This window comes from Tetranychus urticae, chromosome 3, assembly GCF_039701765.1.
Source record: "Tetranychus urticae isolate SD_2017Ah chromosome 3, NJAU_TeUrti_SD_1.0, whole genome shotgun sequence".
Taxonomy (NCBI): Eukaryota; Metazoa; Arthropoda; class Arachnida; order Trombidiformes; family Tetranychidae; genus Tetranychus; species Tetranychus urticae.
In genome coordinates this window covers 17,305,951-17,322,358 of record NC_142960.1, presented here as the reverse complement: position 1 = coordinate 17,322,358, position 16,408 = coordinate 17,305,951, and the positions used below count along the sequence as shown (strand labels likewise).

The following is a 16,408-nucleotide window of genomic DNA, read 5'->3' as shown; positions in this document are numbered from 1 at the left end:
TCGGAATAAATTACATTGTAAAACTCTTGAGGATAAGGAGTGTGAAATGTACGGACTAGACTATAGACCGGTATTTCCCTGAGAGTTGTTAGGGCAACGTCTATGCTATCAGTTAGGTAAAGGTTTTCAGGGAAGGGACAATCAACTGTTGGTTTATCTCCACACTTCTTTGACTGGATTGACACTGATCTTAAATGTTGATGAAGTTGATTACAGACTCCGACTTCTTCACAAGAAAGGCCAATCGCTTTGAATCGAGCCTCCATTTTGGGGATAAAACAGCGAAGTGAAGCGCTTCTCACGGGTCCAGTTTCTTGGATTATTATGGAGTAACGTTTATTTTCATCAACAATGCTACCTAAATGGACCAGAAACTGAGCAGAGAAACTTGATAACACTCTTTTGTGAAGCTCGACTGCAGTTGATAGCAAACTTGTATCAACATCGAGAGACAATCGAATGATGGAAAATTCATTGGCGAATTGTCCTGGGCCTTCGGAATATATGGTAAGCCTTCGCTTTGAAAGTATGTACATTTTAGTTTCTATGATTATATAATCGAGGAGTTTCCATTCTCGTATGAAATACCAGTCATTCTGATCAAACCATGGTATTTTCTCACTTATTTTGATTTTTTCTTCCTCTTCATTGAAATACAACAATTCTAAATAGTTCCAATCAATAGGTGAACGAGTTGTATCAGGGTTAGAAATTGTTGGCATGTGAAGAGCCTCGTTATTTCCCAAGACTATTATTGAACCAATATCTACATTTGGGTAAATTAACTTTCTGATGATTTGCTCATCAATCATAATGAATGCTTCAGGACCAGATATAAACATGAGTCGTTTTGGGTTGGAGTTTATCACTTTCCAGTTCATAATTTTGTATTGATTATCTTCAACACTTGCTGGCACTTTTATTGTAAACTCTTTACCTGCCACATAAACTGTATATAATTCACTAGAGTTTTTAACTGGAAATATTTGATGAAGATATTGATGGTGTGCCAAGCGATTTTGTTTAAGGACTTTAGATGTAACATTCATTTCAATTATAAATATGAAAACCAGAATATGTCGATGAAACAATGTTATCATATTGACTGAGAATCAATCAATTTGTTAAATATTTCACTGGTTGAACTTGTTTCTATTTTCAATTTTTATGAATCTTGAAAGCTTAATAATCCTTTATTGAATGTTTTTATTGCTGTAGTTGGATTGACTCAATAATGTGGATACTATTAATTTTAAATAGTGAACTGATTGAGATGACAGCAGCAACTACAAGCGTTGTAATGAGTGCCATCATAGCTAACGAAGCTATACACCCGTTCATTTGTTCAATTAATCATGATCGTTTGAATTGGATATAATCATGATACACATCTGCAACTGCTCTAATAACAAAATATTAATCAGTGACTATCTAATAGATTTTACAAGCATCCAACTATTTTGATGAAAATTGTGTAAAATTTATCAAGCCTTCCAGAATCTGGAGTTTTTCAAAGCAATAATCAAAAAGTCACATAAGTCAATAATCACATCAAAATGTGATCGATGGATTAATAAAGGTTTAAAGTGACAGTCATCAATAAAAAGATCAATGGGCAAAATAAATAATGACAAACTTCAATTATCTTCGAAACATCAAATATTACAACAACCATTTTATAGCTCATTAGCAAATACAAAATGGTTTTTGGTCAAAAAAAAGGTCAAGTTGAAATCCATTAAATCTATATTCAATCTTTTCTTTTCGTTTTATAACAGTGAAATCAAAATTGATTGTTTACAACGTAAAATTTAGTTTGATACAAAATTATTCAGAATAGATAAATAGAATGATATAAAGAATATTTGGAATGTAAACATTAAAAATGTGAATCTATGCGTGGAAAGGAGTTCAGAATCGATGAAATGATTATGTAGATGCCTTCAGTTTCTTGTGATTCTTCTTGTGTTATGCCAACATAGTCAGTGCTTTAATGGAACCTTCACGTAGTCAAAATTTATACTGGGTGATCAAAAAATCTCTCAAGTTCACCTTTGATAAGATTGCTCCTTTATTCATTTGTACAATTGGAGCAGCCATTCAGGTGACAACTTTGATCAGCATGTATTTTGAATTTCCAACCTCAACCATCATTGAAATTTATCGACCATCGATAGTCACTCTGCCTGCTGTATCAGTTTGTTATCACTATCAGTTGGATCTTGAGAAAGCTAGTTCAGTAGTTACAAGACCGTTGAACTCCAGTTTAACCTCCTATGATTTGCGTTATGAACTGACTGTGGGTGAAATTGATTTAATGACTCCATGGTTGTGGGATCTCGTTGATTCCTGTAAAGTAGCTTTGCCTAAGGAAAAAGACGAAAATGATGAAAATTACATCAGTTGCACAAATATAAGTCAAGTGGCAGTGAATATCAATGCCTATTCTAAGTGTTTCACCTTTTTTGGAGACTTGGAATCACCATTTGCGTATCACCGGAATGATTTTTATGACGAGTTCTTATTACGGATATTCATTAACTGGAATGTAACTTGGGATAATACGATTGAATTGTACATCCATGAAACCAAGGAAGAGTTAACATACTCTAATGGTAGTCCTTGGCAAATTTCGGTTGACTGCAGGACTCATAACTTGGTCATATTGACTTATTTAACCACACAAAGTCACGGTCTTGGTTCACCATACTCAGAATGTATATCTTATCCAGATGCAAGAGGTAGATCTCGCCATGATTTAATCAAAAATTGCATGTCCAGTTCGATTTATCTTGAAAACAAGGCATTTGCCGATCGTAGTTTCATTAGATTGTCCAGAGACGTTTACAATTCAACATTTAAACTTGGAATTCCAGTGAGAAAATATCGATCAAGGTGTGAGGAAATGTACGATGATCCAGAATGTAACACCCAGCTTTACCAAGTCCAGCAATTGAGGAGCATGAACTGGGCAAATCTGAGAGATGATCAAACTGTACTTCTATTTGCTTATCCATTGGGATTCCAATCAAACGTCACTACAACCCAGAAGCTCAATTCCATTGAGTACTTTTGTTATGTGGCAAGTGTCGTCAGTTTGTGGCTTGAAGTATCCTTGTTGAGTGTGGCCAACTTTTTGTTTGTCCATTTTCGCAAGGTTGTCAGTAAATTTTTCAAACACAACAAGAAAAGGAATGAAATTAAAAGAAAACTTGAAATGATGAGAAATGAAAAATTAAACAGAAAAAAGCTTTTCACAATTTATCAGAAAAAGCGGTTATTAAGAAATCAGCTGAACATCCCTCTTCATCCATCGATGTATCGCGATTATAATTTAAAATATTTTTGAATAAAATTTCGTTTGAAATGGGAATCATGGTTAAATATTTTTTATTCAACATCAAACAAAAATGAAACAAATTATGACGCTAAATTAATAATTCATTGCACAAAAAAATCATTGCATATAATAGATTTGCACTATTTTCAAAAGGATTTTTTGATAATTTCCCAATAGTACTTTGACTGAACCTATTTACAGCTACAGAACAAAAAAAACAATTTCATTTATGTGAATACATATAAATGGGAGTTAACATTTGATTATTTCTACCAATTGACAGTTAACGATGAATATTGACCTTCCTAAGGGCACCTCTTCCGCCACAAGCTCGAATCTCATTCAGTAAAGCATCATGAAAATCAGTTTTTGATGTTGAGGAATTTGTCTTCTTAAATTTTGGCACACTTCTGACAATTTTCTTGCAACCACTGGTTGTGTTGGGCATCGGCGGAGGAGGAGGTGGTGGAGGTTGAGGAATAAATGATGGTAAGATAGGCACAGGTACTTTTGGTGTTAAGCTTCTAGTTTCCATTGACTTTATGGAAGGTCCTCCAAATCTTGAGCTAATCGGCTCCGTCTTTGATTTGACTGTTTTAATAATTTCCAGCTTTGTGTTACTGTCAGGTAAAATTTTGTTAATTTGTTGTTTTTGCTTGGAACGACCATTTTGCAAGTCTGCTTCCTTTATTTGATTATTTTTGATTAAAGGTGTTTGCTCAGATTTGACAAATGTCGTTACTTGAATTGGAGATTCATCATTTTCATTTGGTGAAAGTGTATTACGAATAGAAACTTTGGCTGAATCACCATTAATCTCAATTTGTGATACACATCGATGACCTCCAGTGAACCCATTATTCAGACGAGGTATCCTGTCAATGGGACGTTCAATTCTCAAGACCTTTTCAATTTTCTCAGCCTTTTCAGCAATAGTTTCTCTATTTTCAACAATATTTGAAATATTTGAATAAGCTTGGCGAAAACTTTTGGTATCAGTTCCACTCCAAGAAGCTAACCTATTCAATTTGAAAGGCTGAGGAGCAATCATTGAAATTTTGGTGTTTGAATTAATCATGTTATTGCTACCAAATTCATTACAGGCCGATGTGTTGCCATTTTTAAGTGATGCTGTAACAATTACTGGTTTAACCGTATCAGTAGCCAATGATTTAGGTCTTTCATTTGCACTAATTGAGCCGTCTTGTGAGACATCGTTAGATATACAATTTTCAATGCCCTTTGAAACGTTAGGAGTCTGGTAAATATCCACATTGTTGATTTGCTGGTAAGAACCAATCTTGAAATTTGTCAATCTTACTCTAGGGCGGCATAGATCTCGAACAAATTTACTTGAAACTTTCTTCTCCTCTTGACTTTGACCAACATTTTCATTCATTTCTTCGGGTAAATTTTTTAAATTTATATTGTTATTCTCTGTGTTAATCTCCTCATAATCAGACCTTGTCATGTTGCTGAATACTTTCATCTTTGATTCCTCTTCTTGTCCAGACAAACAATCGTCTTTGTTCTTTCTTTTCATTTTATTTAGACTTTCTCTATCATCTTCAGTCTCTTGTTTCACAAATGACTTGTTTCCAGAAACAATTGTAGGCGTCTTAGTGTTTTCTGTGAAGAGATTCTCTTTTTGGATGACATTTGTTGAGTTTCCATTGTGGGTTGTTTCACCTATATAATTCAAAACTTTATCGTCTCTCAATGAATCAGAATCCATTGAATGAATTGTTGTAGAAAAGGATGGCGATAACGATATTGTTGATAATTTTAATGGTGATGATGGAGTTTCTGTTTGCACAAGTGGTTCCTCCGGTTGCTTACAATTATCCACCTCTTCTTCAACAACTGACGGACACTGAATGTTATCTTCTAAACATGAAACAGACTCCTCGTGAGATTCTTCATTTGACGCTGAATTCAATGTTTCGCTTTTTATTATGTCTGGATTGTGTTCGTCACGTAAAGATGATTTTACAGATGCATTATTTTCCGGTTCATCAAAAGAAGTTAAGTTTGATGAGACTGTTGATGAGGAAATTTCATTTACTGAAAACCTAGAAGAGTCATTAAGATGATTAACAGATGATGATTCTGATGAATCTAGTGTATTCTCATCAAAATCATCAACAATTTGACAACTTTTAGATGATTCGTCTGTTGAAGGAAGTGGCGAAGATGATCGGCTCAATTTATTATCAGTTCGATCTCCATTGTATAAATTATCGCGAAAATCTTTAGATTGCTCCTCCAATTCAATATCAGCTTCCTCAACAATAGTATCACCAATTGCTGAATCTCCCATGATAGCACTTTCAGGAGCCGAAGCCATTCCATCACTGCCTTTCTCTTCATCAAGGGGAACATGTGAACATGTTCCTGAGTCAGGACTTGGGATTGGAGCCGAATCACTTCCTTTCAATGTTCCAATATCATCTAAATCATCAGATCCTGAGACTAATGTAAATGAAGTTTCATCTCCGTGTAAACTTGAATCTCTTCCATTAACCATACGATAATCACTTCGGCGACTCGAACCGGAGGAAGATGAAGAGAGTGGAACACTAACATCACTCAAACAATCGATTGATTCACCAATTTCACTTTTATTGCTACTTGTACTACAATTACTGCCTCCACCATCAACACCAACGCTGTGACCATTTTTCAAATTGGGTGGAAGAGGTGCTTTACGTTTTTTGGTAATCACCTTTTTACTAACTTCTTTATCATTTAATTTGTTTCGACAATTTAAATTAGTACCTTGTTGATTAACAGATTCAGATGACGGTCTAGGAGATTCAGAAGAAGCTAATGATTCATGGTATCCACTGGAGTCTGATCCAGAATCTTGTCGAAGATGGGAGTTGCATGATATAACTTTTTCATTTACTTCCATTTTATGATTCTCTTCACGATGAGCTCCGATTGATTGTTTGTAAATTATTTTATCAGCTTTCTCTCCATCAACAGATTCTTCATTTAATCTAGATTTTGATGGTGGTAAAGGTGCCGGTCTCTTTTTAATTGGTTTATTTAATTTACCCACAGCTTGAGTTGTTGTTGTTTGATATTCATTTACAGTCATCTGATCTTGGTTTTGATACGAATGATTAATATTACCATTGATGTTAGTCGGCTGTTCCATTCGAACTTTAGTTAGGAGATTATTTGAAATCAAAGAGACCTCATGAATACCATAATCTGCTAAACACTTGATTGGATCAAGCAGCAACAATTCTTTATCCTTAGCAGTTAATTGATATTTAGTTGGATCAAGCTCTTTTTCCTCGCAAATTTTAGCCTTAATTTGACCAATAGACGATTCAGGAGAGACTCGAAGGACCATTAGTTGATTTCTTGGTAGATTAACTTGCAGTCTGAATGTTGGTTTAAATGGCACATTTGATATGAATGATAGACCCTGATGATGAGGGAGATGATTAGAATTTTCACTCGATTTAGATGGTGGTGCTGCTAGTGTTGCTGAACGTTGTTTTGTTGAAATCTGGTAAATGGCTGAAGAAGTTGGCATAACCTGTGGCAGATTATCATTTGATCTGAATCCAGGTTTACTTGGTTTTGATACAATTGCAACGGTATTTACATCTAAGGAACCAATTGGTGTGCTGGCTTTAAAATTATGACCATCCACATGAATCCGATACTTAGATGCATTGAACTTGTATTGAGTTGCAATGTTAACTAAAATGTCCATCATTGGCGTACGACGTTCCACGTTGATAACTACTTTATTTCCTGAATTGTTTGAGCTCTTGAGGTTAGCCAATTCTGGTGGTAAAATGACTGTTAAATACATACGACCTTCAAGAAGTTCGTTAATTGCACATGAATCATCACCGGCACTCATTGTCAAAATACTTGATGGCCGCGATTTATTTATATTTGATGAATAGGTTGTTGGTGTTCGAGAAGGTGGTGGAGGAGGTAATGTGGAAGATTTATAATGAACACCACGAGGTAAAGTATAACTTGACAGATTATCAAATTCCTGTGGTCCAGTCCTGTTTAGAGTTGATGATTTATTTTGATTTAGTTGACAACTTTCCTGGGAAGCAATTTTCATCTTTGATGATCTAAAAGAAGAAGAAGAAAAGAAAATGAGAAAAGAAATATTAAATATTATGACAACAACCAAGCAGAAGAGATAACTGAATAAGATATCATTTTCAAATAATCAAGATGATCTACTTATTGATTGGCGAAACCCTAGAAAGATGAAGTTAAATTTGTATAACTTCAATCAGCTTAAAAAATGGTTAACGTCCGATTAAGAAAACACAATTGAAAAGGTTTCAACTTATACAAAATAGATGACAGTAACAGTAAAACATATTGGAAGAAAAAAAATGAGTTAACATAGGCAAAGTAGAAAGAGAGAAAGAAAGACAAAGAGAGTGAAAGAGAACCTACTTTTGTTGAAATAATTTCCACATTTTGATGACAATTGACACAAAAATACTTGGTTAATTAAATAAATTAATTAGTTAAAAATGGGTTAATTCGATGGCAAAAAATTCAAAATGATTCCACATCGTTGTTGTAGATAAACCGATAGAGAAGAAAAAAAAAGAGGTGAAACCAACGGACAAAATTCAAACTCTTTACTCATCCAACACATCGTCTGTTGTTTCAGTTGTCAAGACAAATATAAAATGAACCAATGACTTTATTCATTATCTTATGGTGATAAGAAGGAGATGAACAAAAGCTAAACACACAATCAATTTAATTGCGAATGGGTAAGTTACTAGATTAATGTCTTACACTTTAAAACCCAATCTTTGCAAGCTTTTACTTCCAGATTGAGAAACCTTATGAAGGAATACTCGTAAGGTTTAAGTTACAATAAATCCTAAGCCTAAGACGTTCCCTTTAAGATGACAACAATTAGTTTATTGCTCACAATTAACTAGCACATGATAAAATTGTAGATAAAAATTAGAGAAGAAAACCTTGTTTACTCTTTGGAAGAAATGTTAACCAGTGAAACCTGTTGGCTATTCACTATTCACATCGACAATGAGAAACACTGATTTTTGAACAACAACTTCGATAATTATTGTCATTAAATTATCAATCTATTGACGTATCCAGCCTTTGATGTAATATAATGATCAGTTGTGTAAATTGTTCAAGTTTAATTGCAATAATTTACTTCATTTTGCTTCCTTTTTCAATTTTGACCGTGAAAACTTGAAATATTACAGTTTGGACAATTAGGTTTGCTACTAATTGCCGTTGAAAGGTAGCTTCAAGTAATGTTTAAAAAAGAAGTCAAAATATATTGAAAAATGATTAGCTTCATCAAATTGATTGCAGATGAAAATGGTTTAACCATTAATGATCTTTTTTTAGCTGACAAACCATTTGATAGAAACATTAATTTGACATGAATAAATTGACTTGCAATGAAACAATCAGAGCAATCTAATCAATTTGAAGGATGACAATTAGCAATTGGTAAAATGTCATGTCAAAGTAAAGGTCAAGTGAAAGGTAAAAATGAAGTAAAATGAAAACAAATTGAAGCGCAAACAAAAAAAAGTGAATCAATCTTAATCAAAGAGATTGCTGATGATCATGTTTATTCCGTTTACAATCAACATTCTTAATCCAGTTGATTTAAATGTTTTACAATTTGATTACAGTTCATGACAATCAAATTGAAAAGAGAAAGTTAATTGAATTCAATGTTCATCTTCAACTCACGTACAATTAACAATTGCTTTTTAATGTTTACAAAACCTTTAGGCCTGAAAGTAAACAAGATTGAGATAATCAATGGTTTAATCTGATGCCAATCAAAAGCACAATCAAATTGAAATTGAACAACAGAGGAATTTCAAGATTTTCATTTTCCATTTCAAGATGAAAGTTGAAGATATTTTCATCCATAAATTGCATTATTCATGGAGAAAGGCAAGTGAGAAATGAATTTGAATCTTACAAGATGATTATGCTTTATAATGATAATAGTCAAGTCAATGACATTTTGATGAGTAAATTTACTTTTTCATGGAAACCCTCATTTATTTCATTCCATGTAAATGAATCATTAAAACTTCCGGATAAGACAATATTTACCAAGATGGAACCATATCAATGATTTAACCCATTAACATAGATCAGGGTTGAATCGATGAGAATCATTAGCCAACTGAAACCAAGTGAAATACAGGCAAAACAATGGAAAAGGTAAAAAAATTTTCTCAACTTGTTGAGTTTCAAATTAAATGTCAAGAATGGGTTACAGAGGATGATGATGAAGGTGATGATAATTGTGAGAGTCAACAAAGGTTTATTAGTCAACAATGAGAAAAGGTAGAAATAAAAGTAATTACAATTCTCAGAGAAATGGCTTTAAATTGTTCAACTAGACAATGGTTAGGTGAAAGTAGAGTCAAACTAACCTTAACAAACCTCAAGATAATCAACTTTTCTGGTGAACCATTTATCTCAAGATTCACTTGGTGACTTCACCCATTGTGATTGTCTAAAGTCCAAATCTGGTTTCCATTCAAATCAAAGCTTTTAATTCTGGAAAAACATTTAATTGAGAAAATCAATTTTGATCAACTTTTCTATTTTTTCATCAAAACCCAAAAACCCAAAATTTTTACCAAACATCTTTGACTCTTGCGAGTCTCTTGATGACAAAAAATGGGTTACGGTCAATGTTTTCATCCTTTCAAAGTATCCATTTCAACTGATGATATTTTGATTATTACCTGGCAAATATCAATTTTTTGACCATTAATGACAATCAATATGTGATAATGAAAAGGTTGACTGAATCGGTTTTGGTTGAATAAGGAAAGTCACAAAATGCCATTTTTCATTATTCACTTGAGGTTATCATTTTTCCTTGTCACCAATAAGGTACAAGGTAACAAAGTTGAGCGTAACAATGGCACGCTCTTTGGGTATACATTGGACTCACATGGAACCACTGAATAATTACTGAACAAAAGACTAATCAATTGATAACAAGTTAAAGACAAATTATTTCTTGTTGACTTAAAGACAACCTTGAAACTCGTTTCAACCCAATGTCATTCAACCTGTAATCAAGAGCAAAAGCAATCAAGAGAACCCAAAAAATTAATCAATATTTTAACAACTAACTCACCAAGTTTGGCTACCTTTTTAATTGTTGCTAATTGTTACCTTTAAAAGAGTAAATCATTTTAAACTTATTTTTACTCTTCAACAAAAGACTAAATCAACAATCAGTAGTCACAATGTTAAAGTTGCATGAAAAAAGTGTTTTCACATTTTCAATCTTCTCATGTAATTGTGATTCAACAGTGAAAAATGATGATAACAGGTTAACTAAGTGTTCATCAATTGTGATTTTCTTGATTAACAGTTATTCCCTGTTAATCAAGAAAAAAGGCGTTTAAAGATCAGTGTTAATAACAACTGAATGTATGTTTTGCCCAAAAACAAATGAGAAAAGGTTGAAACCGCAAAGTTGATTAACCAATGATCATAATTAGCTGAACCCAATCAACGACTTAATCTTGACATATTGAGAAGCAAAGATGAACAAATGGAGAAAATTTCTGTTCATTTCAAGAAAATCAGAAAAAATATTTCCCATTAATCTCATTGGAATCATCAATAATATGTTGACACAGATGAACTTCAAGTTGTTAACTGTTTCAAACGCTCCATTTGAAGTTGATCTTTTCCCTGTTTCCCTGTTACCTTTCCAACCTTTTTTTCATGATAAATAGGTAAAATATTGAAATGAAAAAAATGAACTTCTCAACCATTGATAATGTTACCGCTCATAACCAGAAACGGTTGTATCAAACAGTTTGAAAGGCTTTTAAGACAAAAGCTCAATTTATTTTTGCAATTAATAGAGTTGATTGAAGCAGTGAAACATTACGACAACAATTTAACATTTACTTTGATTGCAACCACAATTTAAACAAAGTTTCACGTTTATCTGATCAAACAACGTGATAAAAATCAATCCATTTGTATATCATTATCGGTAAGGTTTCCATGAATGGCCGAGCAACAACAGAATCAGATTGATTTACATTTTAAGTGTCGATATGAAAATTGAAAAAATGCAAATTGTTGCTATTATTAGGTATCAGGTTGAGTACAAGCTTATTGATTAACCGCAAGATTGAATCGTAAATTTAACTAAATTAAAAGCAGATTCTAATCAACTTTGACTTTTCAATTTAAAGTGTACAGATTGACGTTAATCCAATTCAACCCATTTCCCTAACTACAATTGATTAGCGTTTTTTTTTGCCTCATTTTCCAGACTCAAACTGGTGACATTTTAGGTAATATTTATTAATATATCATTGTGAGGTTCAATATTGTTGGTAGCAAAAAAAAGTGTATGATTTTAGTGGGAAAAATGTCTTGGCTTGCTTCTTCATCTATTGAGTTGTCAATCTTACAATTGGAATACCATGTTAACAGGTTCCTCTTCTATTCTCAGATTTCATTATATCTCTCTTCTTGACTCTCATATTCAGTAAAGTTAATATTTACCAACCTGTCAACAATTTAGACTCTAAATAAACTTGTTAACCCTATTACCGGAGTCACGCTGAAGGCAACAAAATAAATATCATTTGTTGATGTTTGATTAAAACTATTAATGTAATGTAAAGGTTTCCATCAACAATCTATTTTTTAACACGATACTAGACTAATGGTTGCGATTTAAATAACCAGAGTCAATTAGGAAAAGGTTTAATGATGTTTCTGGTTTGACACCAGGTTGACACTTGTATCAAAATGATTTTGTACCATTAAATGCACCTTTCGTGATAGATTAGGTTACATGCTTCAAGATTCATAGATTTTAATCAAATTTAAATTATTCTGACCGAGACAAGTTTAATTGTCCTAACAGTTTAGCTTTGTACCAAGAAATGAACCCAAAAAACTGTTTCATTATAAGTGTATTGACTCGAGTAAACATTTTAAAACATTGATTCGCTAATGGATACATTTCAAATTAACTGTTAACTCGGTCAAAACCAAAACAGCATCGGCTTAATTTGCATTATTACTGTGACAGCAACCTGATAACATCTAAAACTATTACTGAAAAGGTTAGACTAGTTCAAGACTCAAATTGAAAGGTTAGACAAGTTTCAATTGAAAGGCCTGGCAAAAACCTGAAAACCCAAAAGTTGAATTTACATCTGACATTAGATCAATATCTAAGTTTGGGTTTTGCAAAGCAAACAAAAAGGTCTAACCTTGTCACCAAAGTGATTAGGATAAAAACAATTAGTTAATCGTGTTCAAGAGCAGCATTAACGTTTACCCTGGACACGCGTGTGTTTCCCATGTGAATGGTGTCAACCTGAGTCTTTTTAGGAATGAAACAATGAAGGAAGAAGGGAAAAACAAATTAAGCAAACAATTTATCTCCTTTAATCATTAATAGAAACCTAGAGAAGTGATGAGTAGCGATGAGGAGCGATGAAACTGGCTTACATGGATGCTGTTCAGAATGGTGATCATATTACATGTAATGTTGCTATAAAATGGTTGAACAAACAAGGGTTGAAAGATGATTGTATCTATTGAGGGTTGGATAAAACAATCGGAAGAGCAATTAGTTTGATCATTGGTTGAAACAGGTTATTAAACAGATCTATGTACCATACAGTTTAAATATGGCAGGTAAACGTTGACAAACCAGATAATAGTTGACAATTGAAGACCAGAAAAAATGAAAATATTGGTTTTAAACATTTCCTTATAACCAGCTTTTAACCCATTCCCATTGAGAAACACAAGGAAACAACTGACTTAACCACAAACAAGAATCCAGTTAGAAGCACAATTAACTCAAGACAGTTTACTTTACAATTTAAATTTAATTTCAACGCTTCCCTCTACTTTAATATCTAATCATCATCTACAATCTGAATCATGAAATTATTCAAATCTATTATTATTATTGACATGAAAAGGAAAGTTGAAAGCAATTCTCTTTTCCCAATCGATTTGTTAATTTACAACAATTTCACTTTTAAATTCAATCATTAATTGACCATTAAACTGACCTTCAGAGACATTGCGTGTTCAATAGTTTAACATGATTGTTAATTCCAGTTTCAGATATAATTGCATGTTTGATCAATTAATTGATTTGTTTCTTTAACAATTTAACAAGTTTACCCGTTTACCAGTTTTCAATCTGTTTTGTTCATTTTACAGCAAAAATTGAAACATTAGTCTAATGCCGTTGAATAGGCAAGTTGACCTTATTGTGACGGTAAACCTGAAACTGGTTCAATTGCTGAGAAAAGGCGAGAAAAGTCTGTGAGAAACGAAAGGTTTACATGGAATCCTCATTTTCATCATCACCATAAATTTCAAGTTAAGCTTATCATGTAATGTGTTTAATTATAAAGCAACATTCAACCTACAGTTTACTTGGAATGATTGTTGATTAACTGAAATCAAGAAAAGACAATTACAATTACAACTGAACAATAGACAATCACAGATTCAGGGACAAATTAATATTAATTTTTGTATTATTCAATGTTTTTGAATTGAAGTACAGAGACAATTTTGGGTTAAATTGTTTGGTTTGGCAAAAATTGGGTTCATTTTGACAAAAGAAGTGAAAAGATGCCGATTCAATTGAATTTAATTGTTGAATCTTTTTCAATATCAATTGTGTGTTCTGTGATAATTTGAGCTTCTAACCTTTAACGGGTTTGAGGTGTTTGTTTATGGTCAGTGTTTACTGATTGCGTGAACAAACAGATTGAAGATGGTCAATCGAAGATGAAACATCAATCATTGTATAGAGAGTCGACTGTTGAGATTACATGTTACCATGAAAGACGAACCAGATTGAGAAGTTTCCAAATCTCTCGTGATTCCTCATTATATCCACAAATGGAACACAAATTGTTGCTTCTTCTTGGGCACGAAAAGCTTCTCAATTAGTTGATATTTAATTCATTTGTAATTTACTTTGAATAATAAAATACTGGCAACAATCAGAAAACATTATAAATAGTGAAACAAGAAAAAAGGAAAAAATAATTGAATGTTTAACATGAAAAAAAAGAGATGAGACTAACAATGAAAATTGAAGTGAAAAATGATGAAGTTGGCAAAATTGAAGTCAAGCTAAAATGATCAAACTAATTGTTGCCAATTGTTGTCATTGTCAAGTTAATTGTAAACATCCTAAAGGCAAAAGTGTTAATCAGTCGATTGAAATCAATAGCTTTTCTGGTTCATCTTCAAGTGTTAACCAGAGAAATATTTTTGGACAATTTAAGGAAAAGTAAATCAGTAAATCAAGAAATCAAATTTAACTTAAGGCTAATTACAATTAAATAGCGTCAAATTGTTATTATTAATATCAAATTCAGCTAATGATGAGACTTTTTTTTCTCAATTTATTCCAATTTCGGTTCAATTTAGATATTTTTTCACTTAAAAGCTTGGATTAAGATAATGTTTGCTACTAAAAATGAACCGTTTTTTTGGAAATAAAAATTCAATTTGATAGCAATTGGAATCAATTGAGGCAAATGTTTAGGTGTAACTGTTGACTTTCAACAATTAAGGTTAATTTTAACCGTTAATCAAATTATCTTGATTTGATTGAAATGTTCATTTGGTTAATGTTAATCAGGAATCAATAACAATTAGAAGGAAATGTTTCTTTTCACTTCTATTTGTTTTCAAATGTTTCAAGAACTCAAATTTCATCTCAACCATTTTCAAATGATAAATCATTCTCAGGATAATTATGATTGATTAACTGAACAAACTGAGTCAATTAATCAGATGATTTACTCGGTATGACGAGAGAAAGAGAATCGAAATCGTTCTTTTTTTCCCTCAATTTCTTCTTTTTCTTCGCTTTTCAATTTGTTACCTTTCAACTTTGGGTTATCGATTATTGACACTCAATAGATAGTTGTCAAAGTATTATTCATGTTTAATACACTTTAGTAGCACCAATCAATGAAACCTCACCCAATGAAACAGAATCAGCTCACGAATATGATTGTTCAAATTCAGGTGCCAAACCTGATTTTAACCTCAATTCTCGCTATTCACCAACAATCAACTTCAATCGTTAATCTTTACCATTTTTCTTGGCTTGTTAGCTTATTTACACTTTTCAACACCAAAAGTAGAAACAATTTTTTTGCCATTTTTCTTCCATTTTTCCATCATTTTTTTCATTCTTTATTCAAAAATCTTTTCATCCTGCAAAAGTACAATCAAAGTCGACCTTTTATCACAAAGAAAGTTAATCGTCACAACATTGTAATTACATGCTAAATCAAGAATAATTTTGGCGCAAAGTGTTTCAAAGGTTTTTCCTTCTAAAGGCTATCAATGTGTATGATAATAATGATAGATTGTTGGTCAAGTCTAATGGTGCAAATGAAAAGAAAACATCGGAATTCTTTAGCCCAACTCCTCGGGCTATTTTCAAGGTAATCATGTAACGTGATTCATTATTACCAGTCTATTGACAGTAGACCAGGAATAGCCTTTAAACTTGTTTAGTTGAACTTAAATTTACAAGCAAAATCAATGCAAACCTGGCTTATTGTAAAGGCATTTCAATGAGTTACAAGAATGCAATCGACTTACCTTGGAATTCTGAAGAATCCATGAATTGGACAGCAAGACATGGCTAAGCCCATAACAGTTACAACCATCACAAAGTGATTAACTAATTACAATCGAAGCACAAAATTTGTCTAATGAACATTTCGTTTAAACACACAGTTTTGATATTTTCATTAATAATCCAAATGTTAGTTGGTTAACATTGTTAAATCCGGACCCAAATTGTGGAAAGCAATTTGTCGCAAAATGAACACAAACAATACGGTAAATGAGTTTCGTTGAGTTGATTTAAATGGTTAATTTAAATGTTTATTTTCATTTAGACAATTGATTGTTGAGATTACAGTTGAGAGGAAAAAGCATGAAACTCAACTGAAGATGAAGCAAACGTTGTAATGTTTGCCTGTAATCAGA

At 32.4% G+C, this 16,408-nt stretch overlaps 1 protein-coding gene across 3 annotated transcripts; it reads right to left on the bottom strand.

Annotated features, from left to right (window-relative positions):
• Window positions 1–3,373: 3,373 nt before the first annotated feature.
• Window positions 3,374–16,408, bottom strand: LOC107363134 (uncharacterized). 3 transcript variants are annotated; one of them, XM_015930308.3, is made up of 3 exons: window positions 7,790–7,936; window positions 7,568–7,675; window positions 3,374–7,452 (listed from the first exon to the last, which is right to left on the bottom strand). In XM_015930308.3, exon 3 carries the CDS (start codon window positions 7,440–7,442, stop codon window positions 3,624–3,626), a length of 3,819 nt encoding a protein of 1,272 aa, XP_015785794.2. In that variant the 5' UTR covers window positions 7,443–7,452; window positions 7,568–7,675; window positions 7,790–7,936; the 3' UTR covers window positions 3,374–3,623. The 3 variants fall into 3 exon arrangements, with proteins under 3 accessions (XP_015785794.2, XP_015785791.2, XP_015785792.2); XM_015930305.3 differs by lacking the exons at window positions 7,568–7,675; window positions 7,790–7,936 and adding an exon at window positions 16,016–16,408; XM_015930306.3 differs by lacking the exon at window positions 7,568–7,675.